Source organism: Bos grunniens, chromosome 11 (genome assembly GCF_055505025.1).
Source record: "Bos grunniens cultivar Pamir isolate PY7600 chromosome 11, Bosgru_T2T1.0, whole genome shotgun sequence".
Classification (NCBI taxonomy): Eukaryota; Metazoa; Chordata; class Mammalia; order Artiodactyla; family Bovidae; genus Bos; species Bos grunniens.
Genome location: NC_141175.1, coordinates 98224136 through 98240019, shown reverse-complemented (window position 1 = coordinate 98240019; position 15884 = coordinate 98224136). Strand labels below are relative to the sequence as shown.

At 50.5% G+C, this 15884-nt stretch overlaps 1 protein-coding gene across 6 annotated transcripts in view; it reads right to left on the bottom strand.

Annotated features, from left to right (window-relative positions):
* The window catches only part of FHL2 (four and a half LIM domains 2), a 54191-nt gene that overhangs the window by 11114 nt on the left and 27193 nt on the right, over window positions 1-15884 (bottom strand). For 2 of the 6 annotated variants that reach the window (XM_086327770.1, XM_086327769.1), the window contains exon 2: window positions 1949-2126. In XM_086327770.1, the coding sequence (XP_086183896.1) occupies window positions 1949-2104 (156 nt within the window). In that variant the 5' untranslated portion in view covers window positions 2105-2126. Of the gene's footprint in view, window positions 1-1948; window positions 2127-2215; window positions 2639-11542; window positions 12000-13573; window positions 13653-13890; window positions 14358-15884 lie in introns of those variants that run through there. The other 4 variants (XM_086327771.1, XM_086327768.1, XM_086327772.1 and 1 more) reach the window with 4 other exon arrangements.

Genomic DNA, 15884 nt, shown 5'->3' with positions numbered 1-15884 from the left:
AAGATGGTACTAACGGACATATTTGCAGGGCAGGAGTAAAGACGCAGATGTAGAAAGCAGATGTGTGGACATGGAGTGGGGAAAAGGAGGGTGGGATGAATTGGGGGGTTGGGATTGACGTATCTACATGACCATGTGTGAGACAGACAGCTCGTGGGAAGATGCTGTATGGCAGAGGGAGCAGCTCGGTGCTCTGGGATGACCTAGAGGAGCAGGATGTGGAGGGTGGGAGGGAGGCGATACATGTATACATATAGCTGACTCACTTTCTTGTACACAGAAACCAACACAATACTAAAGCAATTATGCTCCAAAAGACCCCCCAAAACCCAGAGCTGTTCTTTGTCAGAATGATATCCAAAATGCTCACCTACTTACGTCTTTTCCGGGGGGAGCCTTTAGAAAATAGTAAGTTTCTCTCTGCCTATTAGTTCTCCCTCAAAGCAGACATTCTTATTGATGTTTCTCTAGTGAAAACTGATAGGGTGAAGCTTCAGGAGGCCTGGGGAGGGACTGAGCTGCAGAAAGAGCAGGGGTGCAGTCGGCAGAGAAGAGGGGACTGGAGTTCATACCACCAGCACCTGCTCCCTGGGCTTCCCAGGTCACGCTAGTGGTTAAGAAACCACCTGACCACGCAGGAGACATAAGAGACTCGGGTTTGATCCCTGGGTTGGAAAGATCCCCTGGAGAAGGAAATACCAAAGCACTCCAGTATTCTTGCCTGGGAAATCCCAAGGACAGAGGGGTCTGGCAGGCTACTGTACATGGGGTCGCAAAGAGTCGGACACGACTGACCACACACGCAGCTGCTCCTTAGAACTCTGGCTGCTTCGTAGCTGCACATGTGAGAACCCATGACCCAGGCTTCCTTGTTGTGGCTCCATTTTGTAAACACGTAGATGGGCACTGAGGGAGTCAAGACATGGGCCTGAGATCACACAGCCAGTGAGACACAGAGCCAGGCTGGAACGGGGCAACTTGGTGTCCAAGCTCTCCTGCTTGGCCTGGAGATGGATGCGGAGGGACTCAGACACACATCCATCCCCCGCCAGAGCTGGAGGCCGGAGGGCCGGCAGCTTTCAGGTGAGCAAGACCAGCTGCTTTTGCTCTTGGTTGTAGCCAAAGTTCCCGTTGTTTTGAGGGTCCCCATTTCCCTTCCTCTCAGAATCCACCCTGCTCTGGAGCCAGGACATGTGACTACAGCTCAGGCTCCAGCGGCTGGCATCCCACGCCCCTTGTCTCTGCTCAAGGCAAAGTCCGCTTTCCCCACACCAGATGGAAATCATTCCTAGACTGTTACTAAAGACACAGAGACAGAAGCTGGTGTGCGACCAGCTGCTCACCACAGGCCCTTGGAAGGATGAGATGCAAGATAGACCCAGGGCAGACGCACAGTAGAGCCAGCCGCACCCGCTCAGCCAGCAGCTACACAAGCTAACCCTCCCCATGGAGACCAGAAGCTCCCCAGATGCCCCAGGGCAGGCAGAGCCTCTGAAACCCTCCACCCAGGAGGCAGGCACTGTGTCACCTGCACCACACTCACTTCGCAAATATTGACCTCGCACACCTGCCCTGTGAGTCAGCCCAGGAGGAGAGCTGGGAGCCTCAGGGGAGAAAGGGATTGGGCGGCAGGTGTCTGGTTAGATAAGGATGCTGACCTGGGGCCATCAGAAGTCTACCTGGGAGGCCAGGCGTACACTTCCTGGAAAGCCCTGAGCAGGTGCGACTGGGAGGGGGCAGAGACCAAGCCTGCAGGGGAAGGCTAGGAAGGGCTCATGCAGGGTCCCAGCCCAGCAGAATGGGGCTCGGGAGTGTTCAAGGTGATGGGAACCAGGACTTAAGTGCAAACTATGCAGAGAAACATGGGGAGCCAATGTGGGGCCCAGGGAAGCCAGGCGGTAAGGGAGGATGTAGGGAGCACAGGGGGACCCCCAAGGGGCCGGGGTACCTTGCAGTCACAGCCGATCAACTTCCCGCACTCCTCACAGGTGCTGGCGAACAGGGCCTCAAAGCAGGCCACACAGTAGGGCTGCTCCTCCCGAAGTACGTACTTCCTGCCGAAGAGCGAGTCCTCGCAGTGGTGGCAGTCAAAGCGCTCGGTCATCTTGGCCCCGGATGTCTGTCACCTACCAGGGAGGAGAGGACAGGTTCCAGCGAGCGTTCACATGGCATGACTGTCCCCCTCCATCACGGTCACCTTGACCATCACCTTTACCTTCGGTGGCTTGTCTCCTGGCTGAGCAGTCGACACTCACCCCTGAAACGCCTTGTCATTTTCAATAGTACTTTAAAAAAAAAAATTATTTGGGGGCAGTTCTGTGTCTGAGCGCATTCCGCTTCCTTCAAAGTCCTAGTTCTTGGTGACCGTGTCAGAAAAAGTGGTCTTGATGCTGGACACAAATCAAGAGTTGGAGCCAGAGCCCTCATCCCCCAGGAGGAGTGCCTGCCCCAGACAGGATGGATCTGCACATCGCATCTTCTCCATCTGCTGCCCCCAGAATAGCTCGGCAGGGATAGAAACAATATGCTCATTTCTATAAAAAGACTTTCCATGCGCTCCTCCATGGTTCATGGATTTGAATAAGGAGAGACCACAGAAGCCAGGGGAGGGTTGTCGGAGCTGGAAACCTGAGGCCACGGGAGCACACCTGGATGGGTGGCACCAGGAAGCACACCGCCCCCGCCCCCCCCGCCCTCGCACGAGAGGAGCCGCCCCTGCCCTCCGCCGCAGCCTGGGCAGCCAGCGAGCAGGGTACAGGGAAGGCTGGCTGCCAGGCACAGGGATTATCACGGTAGGAAACTCGGTGACCGCAATCAACCGTCTCCCCAGGCGACACCCCGACTTGCATGTTTCCAAGATGAGTGTGGCGTGTGCATGAGCAGAACGGACTGGGTGGGGATAGAGGGAGGCAGGACTTCCCCTCCTCCCTCCCACGCGGTTCCTGCACCAACATGTCAGAGCCACCCCACAAAGAGCCCGTCTACCCTGGGAAGCCCAGGTGTGGAGAAACGCCTCCACGCCATGAGAAACACCGTCCAGCTTCTTCAGAAATAGCTTCTCAGGTGGCAATATTTAATTGACTGAAAAGTGAAAAGCTTTATAAATGATTAAATCTGGAGACAGGTTGACCATACAACTCCTGAGGGATGTTTCACAAACTGATGAAACTCAACTTGATTTTCGGTCATCTCCATCCACTGAAGAGAAATTCCAAAATGAAACCCTAGGGTGCACATAAAATATTGCTGGCTGGTTTACGATAATAGTGAATTCCACCGTGTTTATTAATTTTGTACTTTGTGTATACAAGATTCTGACGACTGTAAGCAAAGAAACAGACAAGTTTCAGGCACCCATACTTGGTGCCTTCTGTGTTTATAGGACAGTCTTTTTTCCCGAAAGTTATTAAACTTGCAGCTGGACACATGTGGCGAGATCCATCCCTCTAAATCGCTCTTCCTGGAGTTAAAGAAAACATTGCCGGGATATTCTTGAGATAACATCACAAGATGAGGCTCTTGAGTGTTTGATCTTTGTGCTGAAACCCAGTGTATGAATATCATCTGTCCTAAGGCCATCTCAGGTTTCAGCTGCTAAGTTGGCAGAAGACGTGATGCTTTCCTGAAATCTGTTACTAGCCTTGAAAGTGGCCACCGTTCAGTTCATTGCAATTAAGCACCATCCTTCCAACCTATGAATTTTTCCACAGAGACTACGATTTAACTGCGGAATCTTATTCCCTATGCGGGTCACACAATTTTCAGAATAATGACCTGAAGATTTGAAATAAGAACAAGGAAAGGAGATAGGGCTATAAAAAATAAAATTTTTAAATCTGGGAACAACCCAGGAGATTATCTATTAATACAACTACCTTGTTTTATGGGATTCCCTGATGGCTCAGTGGTAAAGAATCCACCTGCCAATGCAGGATACTGAGGGTTTGATCCCTAAGTTGGTAAGATGCCCTGGAGAGGAAATGGCAACCCACTGCAGTATTCTTGCCTGGGAAATCCCATGGACAGAGGAGCCTACTGGGCTATAGTCCATACGCTTATAAAGAATTGGATACGACTGAGCGACTAAACAACAACAACCTCATTTTATGAACGGAAAAATGGGAAGCCAGGAACATTCATGGAAACAGAAGACTATATGAGCATTGGTTTCCAAACAGCCCTCTCACTTAGAACAAAATAAACTTCCAGTCAACATGGAAAAGCGGTTCCAAGTGGGTTTGGAAGAGCACAGGCCCTTCTGGGGGAAGGAGACAGGCTGTACCAGTAACCCCCATCGAGAGCCATTCCTGTGCTCTGGAGCTATGAAAGGGGGCTCTGTTTCCTCCAGGGTATTGCCCCAGCAATGCTCATATGCCTGGGATGTGCTTTCTGCCTCCTCTGCTTCCTCGGGACTGTGACAGAAGTCATCTAAGACAGTGAACTGTGAGCACACGCAGGGCCCCTTGGCGGATGAAGACAGCTGAGGCGGCCCCAGCACAGCCCGCGTCGCTGATCCTGACTTCAGGCAGGACGAGTGACGTCCCCACCTGCCCTCCAGGTCCGATGGCCCCCACTTCTGCAGATAGTTTCAGGTGCTGGTGGGTCTCTCTCCTACCTCGCTCCTTATCTCCTCTAAAGAGTCACAACAGCTTTATTGATCAGGACAGTGCTTTTGCTTAAACCAACAGGTTGGGGCGGAAAGCAAGACCACCACTAATCAGAAGCAGAGCAGACGGACATGAATCTGAACCCATTTCCAGTGAGTTCCACGAAGCACAAGCCCTGAGTCTCAGAACTAGCAGCACACGAGCTCCTAAGGAATCTAAGAGCCTCCCTTCTCCTGCAGAGTTTGAAACCAGTTCTTTAATCTAATGCTACCAAACAGAAAATGACACAATTGTATATCCAAAGTTGCACTACCGATCTTAAGCCTCTGTTTAATGGGAAAAACTTTAACTATAGTCTTGCATTAGACATCCCCTGAACTGTGGTGTTGGAGAAGACTCTTGAGAGTCCCTTGGACTGCAAGGAGATCCAACCAGTCCATTCTGAAGATCAGCCCTGGGATTTCTTTGGAAGGAATGATGCTAAAGCTGAAACTCCAGTACTTTGGCCACTTCATGCCAAGAGTTGACTCATTGGAAAAGACTCTGATGCTGGGAGGGATTGGGGGCAGGAGGAGAAGGGGACGACAGAGGATGAGATGGCTGGATGGCATCACTGACTCAATGGACGTGAGTCTGGGTGAACTCTGGGAGTTGGTGATGGACAGGGAGGCCTGGGGTGCTGAGATTCATGGGGTTGCAAAGAGTCGGATACGACTGAGAGACTGAACTGATAACTCCACTTTTAAATCTTATAAAATGCCTGATTTTTATTTATTTATTTGAATGGGGCTTTCCCTGGTGGCTCAGACGGTAAACAGTCTGCCTACAATGCAGGAGACCCAGGTTTGACCCCGGGTCAGGAAGATCCCCTGGAGAAGGGAATGGCTACCCCCTCCAGTATTCCTGCCTGGAAAATCCCATGGACAGAGGAGCCTGGCAGGCTATAGTCCAATCTTCTTAAGCCTCTGTTTAATGGGAAATTTTTAGCTACAGCCTTGCTTTAGACACCCCCTATAACATTTTTAAATTTTATAAAATGACTTATTTTTATTTAATTAAAATTGTTTCTTTTTTTTTTTTTTTACTTAAAATTTTTTTTTTCTGGGGGGATGCACCACACGGCATGTGGGATCTTATTCCCCACACTAGGGATCGAACCCATGCCCCCTACATTGGAAGTGCAGAGTCTTAACCAGTGGACCGCGAGGGAAGTTCTAAAATGCTTGGTTACTCATTCATTCTAGAGGCATCAGCTGAGCTGAAACTGTGTGAGATGTTATCCAAAAAGCTGAAGCTACAAAGATGAGTAAGATACGGGACCTCCCGGAGGGAATCTGTCTAGTGAGAAACGGATGCATGGTGTGTATCCAACAGACTCAGTTCCATGCTCAGCACCCTGAGGGAGAGACCCGAAGGGTACCAGGGGAAGCGGGAGAAGCAGTCCCTGAGTCACCCATCCTGGGACGGTGGACAGGCTTCCTAAGATGTTACCTGTGCCAGGAAAGAGTTATCCAGGTGATGATGTAGGCAGAAAGTGGAGGCTCAGAGACGGGAATCAGGGAGTGGGGGGAGAGCAGACACCCCAGGAAGATGGGAGTGACTCGGGTCATTCCAGGAGCATTCAAGATGAAGCTGAAGAGATAGCCAGAGGCCACGGGAAGGAGGGCCTGTGACCATGACCCTGAACACAGACTGGCCCCACAGGCAGTTAGCTGTAGCACGTGAACTCCTCAGCCTGCAGTGAATGAAGATTTACTGTGTGGAAGCCTGACTTCACTCTGTGGGGCCACGGGAGACAAAACCAAGAGGCAGTGACTCTTTCAAAATGTTTTTGGGGTATCTAAGGCCACTTCTGAATCATTTCCTCAAACAAAACCAGAACATCTTGTTTTGTTTTTTACCTAATTGTGCACAACCTGCTTACCCTCACCAAACCACCACATCCCTCCCTGTGGGTTACCTGTCACTCAGACCATCGCCTGTGCACAGATGCTGAGCGCACAGAGCAGCAGCCAAGGAGACCCTGGACCTCAGGGGTGACTGCTGACTTGTTGTTCATGGACTGAACCTAGATCCCAGTGTCGAGTTCTCACCCCTCCCCCAGGTTAAGTCATCCTCTGATGTCATCCCCCTTTGGCTCTGAACAAGAAGCCGATCTTAGGGGGCAGGTTTACAGATGCGGCTGCAGGCCCAGCTGACAGTGCTGGGAGTAGTCAGTCCTGGGGCAGCTGGCAGGCCGGGGGTGGGAGGAGGGAGAGTGCTTTGATCTGAGTCTCTCCACCTGTGCTGACTCAGGTGTGAAGATGCAGGTTCAGAGAGTGCATAGGGCTCCCCACAGAAAATGATGACTCTACAAGGTCCACAGGCTTGTACGTGTGAGCTATTTTTATCTTCTCAGATGTAAGAATTGTCAAAGTCTGGGGTGGGAGGCGGAGTGTGAGAGCCAGGAAGAGAAGAGAAATGAGAAGAAAAGGGAGGAGGAAAGGAAGTGGAGGAGGGAGGAAGGCATTTAGGGCCAGGAAGAACACGCCTCATTTTAAAAAAACTTTTCATTTTGTTTTGGGGTATAGCTGACCAACAATGATGTGATAGTTTCCGGTGAACAGTGAAGAAATAGAAATATGATCCAAAAGGATACACACAACCCAATGTTCACTGCAGCGCTATTTACAACAGCCAAGACATGGAAGCAACCTAGAGAAACGGATAGAGATGTGGTACATACACACAATGGAATATTACTCAGCCGTTAAAAAGAACGAAAACAATGCCATCTGCAGCAACATGGATGGGCCTAGAGATGATCATACTGAGTGAAGTAAGTCAGACAGAGAAGCAGAAATATCGTGTGGCATACCTTATACGTGGACTCTCAAAAGAAATGATACCAATGAACTTACAAAACAGAGACAGACTCACGGACTTAGAGAACAAACTTACGGTTGCGGGAGTGGGGAAGGATGTGGGGAAGGGATAGTTAGGGAGTGTGGGGTGGACAAGCACACACTGCTATATTTAAATGGATAACCAACAAGGGCCTACTATAGAGCCCAGGGAATTCTGCTCAATGTTATGTGGCAGCCTGGATGGAAGAGGAGTTTGGGGGAGAATGGATACATGTATATGTATGGCTGAGTCCCTTTGCATTTTTTTTTTCCCAGAAAGATTTCCTGGGAATCAGGAGAGGGCCAGAGTTCCAGGCGTCTGGCTTGTCCTTCCAGAACAGTGGGCCTTCCATTCAGCCTTCTCTTCAGGGCTCCCCTTGCCAACTAAGCACCTCAACCTGACTCCAGAGATGCCATGTGCCTCCAGCCCCATGATGCCTGTGCGTCTTTATCCATGCTGCCTGATGAGCCTGGTCTAACAGCCTTGATTCCTCCCGAGAAATCTGCAAACATCCCCGGAACCGTCCCACAACCTGCGACACAGCCTCAGCAAGTCAGTCCTGACGAATCCCCGCCCAGCTTTCACTGACAGCCAGGTTCCAGGTGGGGACCGCCATTGCTTACCGGCATCTGGAGCTTTCTAGGAGGATTAAGAAAACCAGTCTGCGGCATGTGGGCTCTTTTTAGGAATATATTTGAAAATGCAATGTTTTCCTGACACCACCCTCAACCGTAAGCCCTGCAAGGGTGTCACCAGGTGACAAACACGGGTCCAGCACTTCAGGGACACATGGAGAATGAATGAATGGACACGCAGTGGGTGGTGGGTGAGCACGTATATCCCAGAGCACAAACATGTGGGCAACATCCCCAGAGGAAACGAGGCCTGTGTTATGTGAACAACCCACTTTGCATAGCAAACCCCAGATGTAATGTGGTTTGGCATCCGACACTGTTACAATTTCTAAAGCAACAGATTTAAGCTTCATTCTTTCTTCTCCGCCTCTGGCCTCGTCCCTCTTCCAGATAAACTGCTGCTTCCTCAGCGGGTAGAATTGTTCTTATTGTGTTTGGATCCACACCCATGTGAGCACACAGCTGCATGGCCCCCAAATGAGGCTGTCCAGGTCAAGAAGCCCACATCCCCCCAGGAGATGCCCCCAATATCTTTGTGCGGAACTACCAGCTCCCTGGACCCAGGCTCCAGGCACCAGGGGGGACCCGGGGTGTCTCACACAGACACAGTAGCTATAAACCAGAGGTCTCTGTCCAAAGGCACGAGCTCTCACACCAGCAGAGAAGCCAGCGAACTCTGCACCAGTCTGTTTTCCATGGACAGAAGGATCAGACATACAGACAGCTCACCCCAAAGCTCTTGCATTAGTCCCGCTGAACTGTTTCTTTTAAACAGAAATTCTGCTGAAAGGGAGAGGGACACCATCTCAAAGGATGTTGCTATTTTAAAAAGTATTATAATGTATTTAAAATCCTTTTGAAATCCATTTTGGGATTCTTAGTAAGAATGACTATACCTTGTGCGTGTGTGTGTGAACTCAGTCGCATCCAACTCTTAGTGATCCCATGGACTGTAGCCTACCGGGCTCCTCTGGCCATGGGATTCTCCAGACAAGAATACTAGAGTGGGCTGCTAACTCCTTCTCGAGGGGTTCTTCCCAACCCAGGGATCGAACCTGCATCTCCTGCATTGGCAGGCGGACTCTTTACCACTGAGCCACCTGGGCAGCCATACCTGTTGTATATTTAAGGGTTCACTTACTGAGTCTTCAGTGAGTATATAGGCAGGGGTCATGAATGTATTATAACTTGGTATATTAACTAGTAACTTTCAGAAACATTTAAAAAGCTTGAGTCGTTTATGATCGTATTAAGAAATATTTTGTGTGAGAGACAGGGGTTGGATAAGGTGAGCTGATGTCTTTGGAATTATCTTTTGGGTAGTACTGAATAATGAAACGGCCCCGGGAGACTGAGATGAAACAGTCTCCGGAAGAGTTGTCTAGTTCTAGCTCCAAAGAATTTAAATCACCTTTAAGATTCTATCTGGCAATTTAATCTCAAAACATATCAGCTCTGTCTGCACAGGACAAGCATAATTACACAGGCTAGAATGGTTGGAGGCCTCGGGTCCTCAACTGGCATCAACGTGTGTAGGGGAGCCCAGCCTCTTTCCCTCCGCTTCCTGGTTACGTGTGGCCCAAGTAACCCACGTTGGGTTTCACAAAAACAAAAGGAGAAACCCGCACTCCCCTTCACAAGTCTCCTCCCATCTCCAGAAGGCAGTTCGCAGTTTACTCTCGTCTGCCTCCGTCTGCTATGACCCCAACTTCCACAAAAGACCAGCCCCCCTCCCTGTTCGCACAGCCCCGCACCCCTTGGTGTTTTTCTAGCACAGCCCGCAGGATCCTGTCACGACAGGCATGCACTCCTCCTGCCGTTCCCACCTGCCTAAAATGGCTGATTCTCATTTGTTCCAAAGGTTATACCATCAAACAGACAGACCTGTTCTCTTGAAACACAAACGTTTACAGGCTTCAAGGATGCCCTTCAACACTGGTTTTACTTACAAAAACAGGGCAGCCACTTCACCCATGGGCTCAGACATCACTGGCCTCACTTAGAAACACTTAAAGGAGATCTTTAAGTCACAAACTAATTTAGGGCCAGCAAGGTACCACTTACACAGACCAATGACGAGCAGGGTGATATGTGATGTCCAAAGCTCAGACAGGGCGTGAGAATCACCCATGAGAACCAGACTGAAGATCAACAGACCAGAGGCTGCCCCCAAACAGCTCATCAGGGACCCAAGAGGGCGGGCAACCACCTTTTACAGCGAAGGGAATGTGAGGACCACCCGTAGCAGTGGGATGATGGAATCTTTAAAAAGCAAGATGGGGGCAGGGGAGGAATTGGGAGATTGAGATAGATACACATACACTATTGATACTAGTATAAAATAGACAGTTAGATGGCATCACCTGCTCAATGGACATGAGCTTGAGCAAACTTTGGGAGGTCGTGGAGGACAGGGAAGCCTGGCGTGCTGCAGTTTGTGGGGTCACAAAGAGTCGAACACAATTTAGCAACTGAACAACATAAAATAGATAACTAATGAGAACCTACTGTAGGGGACAGGGAACGCTACTCGATTCTTGTGATGACCTAAATGGCTGCTACTGCTGCTAAGTCACGTCAGTCGTGTCCGACTCTGTGCAACCCCATAGGCAACAGCCCACCAGGCTCCTGTCCCTGGGATTCTCCAGGCAAGAACACTGGAGTGGGTTGCCATGGCAAGGAAGTTCAAAAAAGAGGGGATACATGTATACGAAAAGCTGAATCATGCTGCTGTACAGCAGAACTAACATAATGTTGTAAGGCAACGGTACTCCAATAAAAATTAAAAAAAGCAAAACTGAGCGTATGGAGAGAATTGTGAAGCAAAGTTACTGAGAAATGGTAGTATTCAGGGTTCTCCAGAGAAGCAGAACTGAAAGTATATATTATATGAAGAGGCTGATTATTAGGAATTGGATCATATTATTATGGAGGCTGGAAGTCCTAAGCAGCTGGCAAGCTGGAGACCTACTGGCAAAGCAGAGCTACGAGGTCTTGAGTCTGAAGTTCCAGTCTGAGTCTGAAGGCCTGAGAACCAGGGACCAGAGGTGTAAATTCTAGCTCAAAAGCCAGCAGGCTCAAGACCCAAGATGAGCTGAAGTTCCAGCTGTGACCAGAGCCTGGAAAGGACCGGGTCCCAGCTCCACAGTTAGGCACAGGGCATCCCCTCCTGCTCAGCCTTCTGTTCTACTCAGGTCTCCAGCTGACTGCACGAGGCCACCCCAGCTGGGCAGGGCGACTCAGGTTACTGATTAAATAAATGTTAATCGCATCCACAAACAGCCTCCCAGACATACCCAGAAGTTACATTTGTGACTTGGCACCGGGTGACCCAATCAGGTTGACGCAAAACGAACCACCACAAGAGCTAACACTGCAATCCACCAGTCAGGACAAGAGAGGCCATTCACGTACCTCACCCCAAAGTCACTGCCAGCCTCCGGCTCTGGAAGACTGGGCTCACAGTCCCTAGAGATGGGCGTGTGCATTCAGTTCCAGGTGGTCATCTTCAGGAAGTGACCGCTTAGTGTAAGTCCACGTGACAATGTGGCTCTGATAAATCTGGTGTAAGAGAATGACCAGGAAGTCTCCAACGGCTCGTTCTGTTCACGGGAGCTCACGGAACTGGGTTATCTCCTGGTGCTGAGTCAGAGCAGCTTAGGTAAGCTACCTCCTCCAGCCTCCTGCTGATAACAAGGCAGCCGAAGCCCCAGAGGCTGGGAAACAGGCCCTCGGGGGCAGGACAGGAAGAGAACCCAGGCCTCCTGAGCCCAGTCTTCAGTCTTTTTTTTGTTTTTTTCAATATCCTGCTGGGCTACAATTAGATTCTTTCAGTACTAGAAGTGACTTAACAACAACCCTGAGTGAAGGTATGCAGTTACACCCTCATTGAAATGTTCAGGTTCCCCCACCCCCAGCCCACCCTCAGCTTAGAGGTTAGAACTCAGGCTCTCAAATTAAAGCTGTCTGGGGTCTGCTCTTGGAGTCACCGCTTCTAAGCTAGGAAACCTTGAGAAAAGTTACTTCGATCTCTCTGTGTTCCAGTGTATCTGTAAAAACAAGGGTAATATCCATTTTGTGTACACTGCTTCTGATGGGCAGGCTTTATAACAAACCCTGCAAGCAAGCCACCATCCTGTGTTTTCAGGTTGTGGAAACCAAAGCACCATGAGTTTAGATGACCTGGCCAAGACTGCACAGCTTGAGGTTGAGGGATGGGGAACGACAGGAACCTAAGCCCAGGCAGCCTAGCTCCAGCCCAAGCACACAGGCTACCAGCCACACCTGCTTCAAAGCACGTCCATACCTGAGCCTACCCCACCATGCCTGGCTGATGGGAAGCCAACACAGCCCTGTGAACACGTAGCTCTGCAGAAGCATCGAAGCTCACCAGATAATAGACACTGTGGAAACCCCATTCCATCTATTAACTCATGACGCTAAAAAATACAGGCTGGAAAACACTGTGAAAAAATTCATACAGCTGCACAATGAAATATTCTTCATTGTTTGCTTTTGTAGGACTTTAAGTGTCAGCCTAGGAATGCCTGTACTTCTCAGACTCTCCTCACTTGTTTCTTAGTCGAAATCACCTTCGGGATATGAAAGCCTCCTCCCTCTAAGGTATTATTACAAAACACACATCAGCGGGGTTAGCGCCAAGGGGGTGGGTCCTAAACACAGTTCTTGGGATTCTAAGTCCCAGAGTGGGGTGGGTTACTGCCTCTCAAGTGCCCTAGTGCAGCACAGGTGACCAGGTTAGACTACTGGGAATGGAAAGCCAAGTGGGGATCTGAAAGTCAAGAGAATTAATCCTTCCTTTAAAATGGAAACACTTAACACTCTGTTCCTGCAATTTCAGGTATGCTAAGATATCACAGGAGTCAGTTTAAGATGAGTACTGTATTATTATTATTATTTTTTTTTTAAGAAGCCCGTTTTGGTTTTATTCTGCTCTGATGTTTCAGGTTCAGATCTATGCCTGAGGTCACCAGCAAGGTCCACTCCTTTCTACCGCAGGAAAAGCCTGGAGCCCAGAGCAGACTCACTCGGCCAGTGCACCAAGACCGCTGGCTTGGTGACCCTCCTCTCCAGAAGGCTGGCTGCCCTCCTCCCTTCAGGATGAGGTGGGGTCCATCCCCGCCAGGGTCTCTCCCACCTAAGGTACCTCTAAGGTGTCCCTGTGGGTCAACTCCCCTGTCCCTGGATCGCCCCCATGGCCGGCTCCCCTCTCTCTGGGTATCCCCAGCACCAGACCTCCCGTCCCCAGATCCCCCACCGCCAGCTGTCCCCAAGTCCTCTTCTGTCCCTGGGCTCCCCTGCTCCCAGGTTCCCCACCACCCCCAGCCACACTGTCCACAAATCTCCCTCCTCCTCCGGGGTTCCCTTGTTCCCAGGTCCCCCACGGCCGGCCCCCAGTCCCTGGCCCGACTGGAGCTCACTCACCGCGCGGCGGCTCGCAGACAGACGGCGGACGGGAGCGGAGGTCCGCGCGGCTGGGCCCGAGGAGAGGCGCGCCCCGCCCGGAGAACCCCGCGTGTCATTTGACCAAATAAGGAGACGCTCGCTGGGCGGCGCGGGCCAGGCGGGCGGGCGCCCCCGGGCTCAGGGCGGCGCTGGGGACCCCGGCCCTTTGTCTGCCGCGGGCGTTTCCTGAATCCCCGGGCGTCGCGGGCGCCGGTTCCAGGGCTCCCGCCAGGTCCCTGGCGCGCGGCGACCCCGCCGGGAAGGTGCGGGGCGGCGGTGGAGGGGCGTCCACTTACCCGGTCTGCAGGAGCTGGAGGAGCGCCGGGGCGCGGGGTGGGGGTGGGGGTGGGGTCTCTACTCAGTCCCCGCGGCTCCTGTGCCACCAAGTAAGCCGGCCGATGGCAGGAAAAACGGGGAAGGCCGGGTCTTTGTCCCGCGGGGGAGGGGACGGGAAGGACCAGTCCCCACGCTCCAGGCCGGAGGAGCGCTCTTTGGATGTTCTGTGGTCCCTCCGGGGCAGGGAGACCCAGTAGAGCTGGAGAAAGCGCCTCCCCCACTGGATCCCAGACCCCCGAGCCCGGCCTGGGGGCTCAGCGGCACGGCCTGCGGGCGAGAGCGCACAGTAGCCCGGCCAGGACCCGGCGCGCGGGGCTGGAATTGTCCTAGCGCGCAGCCGGGGTGCAAGGTGGGCGGATGGAGGCCGAGGCAGCACAGAAGGCCCGGGGGCGGACGTGGCGCGTTCAGCAGGAGTGGGCCTCGGAGAAGGGAAGCAGTCTGGTTGATTTCTCCTGTTCGATGCTCTGTGTACCCTGATGTGTCAGCGGGTCCCCATCGTAGAATCACAGATCCCCAGCGCCATCCTGTTAGCTGTCACCTACTGAGATGTAGCTCTAACAGGGCATCTCATTGGACCCTCGCCCCTTTAAGGTAAGGGTTAACACTCCTGCTTGAGGGTAAAGACATTTCTCTCAGAGGGATCTGCTAAAGGCCTCCCGAGCAATGAATGATTCTGGCAGTGGTGATCTGACCTGGAGCCTGAGGAAGGCAAAGCCCTGTATCCAACAGGGGAGGAGATGCCCTCCGCCCAGCAGTCACTCCAGGGCCGCGGGGGCTGCGACTCGCCCCAGACCTGACCCTTCAAGATTCCCTTCCCTGCTTCCTCCCTGATCCTTGAAGTTTTTCACCAAGAACCTAAGTGTGGGTTCGGACCTGACTTCTCACTAACAGTCAAAGCAGGCCTCATCTTGAAATCCAGAGCAAACTGGGTATAACAGCCTTTTCCCTCTGACAGTTAACCTAGGTTATGGTGTCAGGTGTGGTGGTTTTGTCTCTTAGTCGTGTCCCACTCTTTGCGACCCCGTGGACTGTAGCCCACCAGGCTCCTTTGTCCATCGGATTCTTCAGGCAAGAATACTGGTGTGGGTGGCCATTTCTTTCTCCAGGGGATCTTCCCAACCCTATCTCCTGTATTGGCAGGCGAATTCTTTACCCCTGAGCCACCAGGGAAGTACCATTTGTTGTCTATTTAGTTGTAAATCACAAAATGACCACCTAGGTCTGGAATGATGATCCTAAATCTTTTCAGCAAGTTGAAAAAATAATAAAACATTAATTTCTGTATTTTATCTTCCTTCTGCTTTTTTTTTGCTTACTTAATTTTTTATTACTATATTTTTCAGCTTTCTAAGTTGAATGTTTAATTCATTTATTTTAATTTTCTTTTTGATTGATATATTTAGTTCTCTATGTTTTCTTTTAATAACTACTTTAGTTATGCCACACAGATTCGGATATGTTTTTTCTTGATCATTTAAGAAATTCTACACTTTAATTTTGCATTTTTCCTTTGACCTAAAGGATAGAGGACCATATTAAATGTCCCTATGGGGATGTAACCAGCAAAATCCAGCCTCTGGAAGCAAATTCACTCAGTTTCTACAGTAATATCACTCAGGAAGAAGAAGAAAAAAGAAGAAAGAAAGAAAGGAGAGAGGTGGAGGAGAAAACCAATAGATTAAAAAAATAAAACAACCAACTGCAGTGAATGGATGAAACTTATTGAGATTCTGACTCAAAGAACAAGCTGTTGAAAAAATAATTTTTCATGAGACAATCTGGGGAAATGTGATACTAACAAATGATGACATTAATAAATTAATATTAATTTATTTTAGATATGCTAATAAAATTACACACACGTTCTTTAAGCCCTTACTTTTCAGAAATATTTACCCATGGAAAAAATACTATGTCAGGGTTGTTTCAGAATAATTTGGGATGAAGGGGATAA